At 52.6% G+C, this 5,580-nt stretch overlaps 1 protein-coding gene across 1 annotated transcript in view; it reads right to left on the reverse strand.

The window, feature by feature from the left end:
* Window positions 1–5,580, reverse strand: part of MAP4K1 (mitogen-activated protein kinase kinase kinase kinase 1) — a 38,384-nt gene that overhangs the window by 12,785 nt on the left and 20,019 nt on the right. The window contains exons 12-17 of the mRNA XM_011973402.1: window positions 5,123–5,181; window positions 5,001–5,044; window positions 4,875–4,922; window positions 4,102–4,144; window positions 3,502–3,664; window positions 3,288–3,425 (exon numbers count right to left, since the gene is read on the reverse strand). Of these exons, the coding sequence (XP_011828792.1) occupies window positions 3,288–3,425; window positions 3,502–3,664; window positions 4,102–4,144; window positions 4,875–4,922; window positions 5,001–5,044; window positions 5,123–5,181 (495 nt within the window). The remainder of the gene's footprint in view (window positions 1–3,287; window positions 3,426–3,501; window positions 3,665–4,101; window positions 4,145–4,874; window positions 4,923–5,000; window positions 5,045–5,122; window positions 5,182–5,580) is intronic.

Consider the following 5,580-nt stretch of genomic DNA (forward strand, 5'->3'; position numbering starts at 1 on the left):
TTTTTTTTTTTTAAGATGGATTCTCGCTCTGTTGCCCAGGCTGGAATGCAATGACATGATCTCAGCTCACTACAATCTCTGCTTCCCAAGTTCTCATGCCTAAGCCTTCTGAGTAGCTGGGCCACAGGTGTGTGCCACCACACCCAGCTAATTTTTGTATTTTTAGTAGAGATGGGGTTTCGCCATGTTGCCCAGGCTGGTCTTGAACTCCTGGCCTCATGTGATTCACCTGCCTCAGCCTCCCAAAGTGCTGGGATTACAGGCGTGAGCCACCACTCCCAGCTATCAGTTTTGTTTTTGGAGATGGAGTCTCACTCTGTTGCCCAGGCTGAAGTGCAGTGGTGCAATCTCGGCTCACTGCAACCTCCGCCTCCCAGGCTCAAGCAATTCTTCTGCCTCAGCTTCCTGAGTAGCTGGGATTACTGGTGCACAACACCACGCCTGGCTAATTTTTGTATTTTAGTAGAGACAGGGTTTCACCATGTTAGCCAGGCTGGTCTTGAACTCCCGACCTCAAGAAATCCGCCTGCCTCGGTCTCCCAAAGTGCTGGGATTACAGGCATGAGCCACTGTGCCTGGCCAGTATGTGTATATATATATATATACACACACACACATATATATATATAAAATTCACTATGCTATGTATTTCATCTTTTAATCATTTTCAGTACTGGAAGATAAATTATACATACTCTTAGCCGGTAACTGGCCAGGGACGGTGGCTTATGCCTGTAATCCCACCAGTTTGGGAGGCCGAGGCGGGAGGATCACTTAAGCCTAGGAGTTCAGGACCAGCCTAGGCAACATAGTGAGACCCTGCCTCTATAAAACATTTTTTAAAAAATTAGCCAAGCTGGGCCAGGCGTGGTGGCTCATGCCTGTAATGCCAGCACTTTGGGAGGCCAAGGCTGGCAGACAACTTGAGGTTAGGAGTTTGAGACCAGCCTGGCCAACGTGGCAAAACTCCATCTCTACAAAAGATACAAAAATTAGTTGGGTGTAGTTGTAGGCACCTGTAGTCCCAGCTACTTGGGAGGCTGAGGCAGGACAATCGCTTAGACTGGGGAGGCAGAGGTTGCAGTGAGCCAAGATAGCACCACTACCCTCCAGCCTGGGCGACAGAGCAAGACTCCATCTCAGGAAAAAAAAAAAAAAAAAAAATTAGCCAAGTGCATAGTTCCAGCTACTAGGGAGGCTGAGGTGTGAGGATTGCTTGAGTCTCCGAGGTCAAGGCTGCAGTGAGCCATGATTGCACCACTAAACTCCAGCAGCCTGGGCAACAGAGCAAGATCCTATCTCAAAAAAAAAAAAAAAAAAAAAAAAGACTAGATAGTTCTAATTCATTTTATGCATTTTTTGGCAAATTTGATCCCACAAAGGTACATTATCACAACACTGACTATGTGTGTAGGCATTATGCGTGTACGTAAAAACACTGAAACTTTCTGAATAAAGAGATGTTCTTTTTATACATCTCCATTTATGAGAGGTAAAATTTTTTGAGATCTTGGCTCTTCGGATAACTGCATATGTGGTGGTGACTCATGGAGGTTTTGATGGATCTCATCAAAAGATTCTAACTTTTGGGCTCAAGCAATCCTCCTACCTCAGCCTCCCAAGTAGCTGGGACCATAGGTGTGTGCCACCATGCCCAGCTAATTTTTTAAATTTTTAGTAGCCGGGTGTGGTGGCTCATGCCTGTAATCCCAGCACTTTGGGAGGCTCAGGCAAGCGGATCACCTGAGGTTGGGAGTTCGAGACCAGCCTGACCAACATGAAGAAACCCCATCTTTACTAAAAATACAAAAATTAGCCGGGTGTAGTGGCACACACCTGTAATCCCAACTACTCAGAAGGCTGAGGCAGGAGAATCACTTGAACCCAGGAAGTGGGGGTTGCAGTGAGGTGAGATCATGCCACTGCACTCCAGCCTGGGTGACAAAGCGAGACTCTGTCTCAAAAAAAAAAAATTACCTCAGGTGGTATGCACCTGTAGTCCCAGCTACTCCAGAGGCTGAGGCAGGAGAATCGCGTGAATCCGGGAAGCGGAGGTTGCAGTGAGCTGAGATCACGCCATTGCACTCCAGCCCGGGTGACAGTAGGAGACTCCGTTAAAAAAAAAAAACTTGCTGGGCGCGGTGGCTCAAGCCTGTCATCCCAGCACTTTGGGAGGCCGAGATGGGCGGATCATAAAGTCAGGAGATCGAGACCATCCTGGCTAACACGTTGAAACCCCGTCTCTACTAAAAAAAAAAATACAAAAAACTAGCCGGGCGAGGTGGCGGGCGCCTGTAGTCCCAGCTACTCCGGAGGCTGAGGCAGGAGAATGGTGTAAGCTTGGGAGGCGGAGCTTGCAGTGAGCTGAGATCTGGCCACTGCACTCCAGCCTGGTCGACAGAGCCAGACTCTGTCAAAAAAAAAAAAAAACAAAACAAAACTTAAGCCAGGCACAGTGGCTCATGCCCATAATCCCAGCACTGTGGGAGGCCAAGGCCAGCGGATCACAAGGTCAGGAGATCGAGACCATCCTGGCTAACACGGTGAAATCCCATCTCTACTAACTACAAAAAATTAGCCAGGCGTGGTGGCGGGCGCCTGTAGTCCCAGCTACTCAGGAGGCTGAGGCAGAAGAATGGCGTGAACCCGGGAGGCGGAGCTTGCAGTGAGCTGAGATCGCACCACCACACTCCAGCTTGGGCAACTGAGCAAGACGCCGTCTCAAAAAAAAAAAAAAAAAAAAGGCAGGCTGGGCGCGGTGGCTCATGCCTGTAATCCCAGCACTTTGGGAGGCCAAGGCAGGTGGATCACCTGAGGTCAGCAGTTCAAGACCAGCCTGACCAACATGGTGAAACCCTGCCTCTACTAAAAATACAAAATTAACTGGACATGGTGGCGCATGCCTGTAATCTTAGCTAATCCGGAGGCTGAGGCAGGAGAATCACTTGAACCAGGGTGGCGGAGGTTGTAGTGAGCTGAGATCCTGCCACTGCACTCTAGCCTGGGCAACAAGTGAAACTCTGTCTTAAAAAAAAAAAAAAAGCAGAAACAACGATCCTGCCTCAGCCTCCTCAGAGGTATTTAGATGACCTTGGGTAAACCACTTACCCTCTCTGTGCCTCAATTTCCCCATCTGTGAAATGGGGGATAATGTCTCTGTGATATCTTCTTCACTCTGTAAAGCTTTATGCCATGTAATGACAGGAGATCAGTGTAGGGCACAGAGAAGTGCTCAACAAATGTCACCTGTTGTTACTGTCTGTCCTGCCACCCCCTCCCCACCTCACCAGGCATCCCCAGCCCCGTCCAGAGGTGCAAGTCCTCAGCAGAGCTGAACCTCACCTTTCTCTTCATCTTTTCCTTCTTGGGGGGCAGGAGTGGGGGCTTGTCGAGCTCCCGGGAGGGTGGGTTCCAGAGTGAGGGTTCTGAGAGGGGTTAGGGGAAAATCAGCCCCCAAGACCCCCCACTCCTCCCACCCTCCACCCTAGCCTGTCCCTTTACCTGAATGGGCGGAGAGATGGGGGCTGCTGGTGGACGGGGGAGGCCCAGGACGGGGGTTGTGTGGTGGGGGCCCACTGGCACACCGGACCAGCACCCCTGGGCTCAGCTGCCCATCATCCCCCATACCCCCAGGACCCTCGTCTGATGGAGAACGGAACTTGGGCTTTGGAGACAGGAACAGAGTGTGGGGAAATACATCAGATGATCTCAGAGAGGGCACCCTTTTGCAACTCCAGTCCCTGCCTCCACCAGAACTAACAGCCATGGCTCTGACCCTCCCCCACAACATCTTGCGCCCCCTCCAGCCTTCCCCGGACACCCCCAGCCTGGACATCAACACACTTCAGAAACTGATGGGTTAATGTTGGATACAGCAGGGGCTTCCTAGGACCAGCTACTGACCAGTGTCCAAGAGGCTGAATATTTTGAATCCCCCCCTGAGGTTGAGGGATACCACTTCCAGATCCCAATGTAGCCACCATCCTGGTCTCCCCAATTCCCTGCCCTGGAGATCCCAGTATCCCAGCATCTAAGGACCTGGCCTCCTGGCACGCAGTGGCCCTGGGGCCCCATCCTCCCAGCTCTGGCCCAGGGCCTTACCTTGGGGGGAAGTGGAGGAGGTGTGTCCTCTGCAGGGGTGGGGCTGAAACACAAAGATGGGCTAAATAGTTGGGGGCCTGGGGAACAAGGACCCAGGGAAGACGGCATGGTTCTGGGCTGGAGGCCTGGGACTGGGGTCTGAGGTCAGGAGGATTAAGGGATGACTGGTTCTGGCTGGAGCTGAGGATTAAAGGATTAATAACCAGGCCGGACATGGTAGCTCATGCCTATAATCGCAGTGCTTTGGGAGGCCAGGGCAGGAGGATGGCTTGAGCCCAGGAGCTCGAGACCAGCCTGGGCAGCATAGTAAGACTTTGTCTCTACAAAAAAATTAAAAATTAGCCAGGCGTGGTAGGTACACCTGTGAACCCAGCTACTCAGGAGGCTGAGGCAGGAGAATCGCTTGAACCCGGGGTGCCGAGGTTGCAGTGAGCTGAGACTGCGTCACTGCACTCTAGCCTGGGCCACAGAGTGAGACTCTGTCTCAAAAAAAAAAAAAAGGTGGAAAGAAAGTGGGAGCTGGAGCTGGAGCTGGGATCAGGTTGGGGGTCAGGGGTTGGAGGTGAAGGGTTAAGGGAGGTGGTTAGGGAATAGGGTCTAGGTAGCTGGGCAGAGGGGCTGCATCAAGGGTCTAGTCAGGGCTCAGGGCTCGGGGCTAGAAGACAGGCAGGGGTGCAGCGGGGTCAGGAGTGGAGGAAAGGTCACATCAGGGGCTTGTAGGAAGGTGGAGGCTGAGGTGGGGCCTGTGGAGCTGCAGGCAGGGCCTCACTTACATGTCCACGTCGTCATAGTCATCGTCGGAAGACTCTGACTGTTGCTCCCTGAAGGGTGATGGGTATGAGTCTTGGGGGCCTTGCCCACATTCCAGCCCCCTCCCCATCCTCCCTGGGGTCCCTGACCTGGGGCTGCTGCTCCTGAGGTCTCGGGGGGGTTGTAGGCGAGCCTGTGGGGTAGGAAAAGGGTCAGCAGTGGCCTCAGGGAAGCAGGTGGTGTGGTGGGGAGTTCGGGGGCAGCATCTCACGGTGTTGGCTGGGGGTCTGGTCTCCATTCCTCGGAGCTTCCTGAACTCCATGTGCCGCCCTAGGATGTGTGGGGGAAGATAACCCACTGTGAGATGGGGGCAAGGGGTAGTGAGATGGGCTTAAGAACAGAAAGAGTAGAATTGGCAGGGGGGTTGCAGTCAGGATCTTAGGGACTGCAAAGGATCTCAGGGAACTGTCCCTTAGGGAAAGGGGTCTTGGTTTACAGGGACCTCATTTGGGGGTCAAGTTTGGGATCAAGACCGGGTACAGTGGCTCATGCCTATAATCCCAGTACTTCAGAAGGTGAGGTGGGTAGATCGCTGGAACCCAGAGTTTGAGACCTGCCTGGACAACTTGGCGAGAACCCATCTCTACAAAAAATGATTAAAAATTAGCCAAGTGGCTGGGCATGGTGGCTCACGCCTGTAATCCCAGCACTTTGGGAGGCCAAGGCAGG

This window comes from Mandrillus leucophaeus, unplaced genomic scaffold (genome assembly GCF_000951045.1).
Source record: "Mandrillus leucophaeus isolate KB7577 unplaced genomic scaffold, Mleu.le_1.0 Scaffold137, whole genome shotgun sequence".
In the NCBI taxonomy this organism is placed as follows: Eukaryota; Metazoa; Chordata; class Mammalia; order Primates; family Cercopithecidae; genus Mandrillus; species Mandrillus leucophaeus.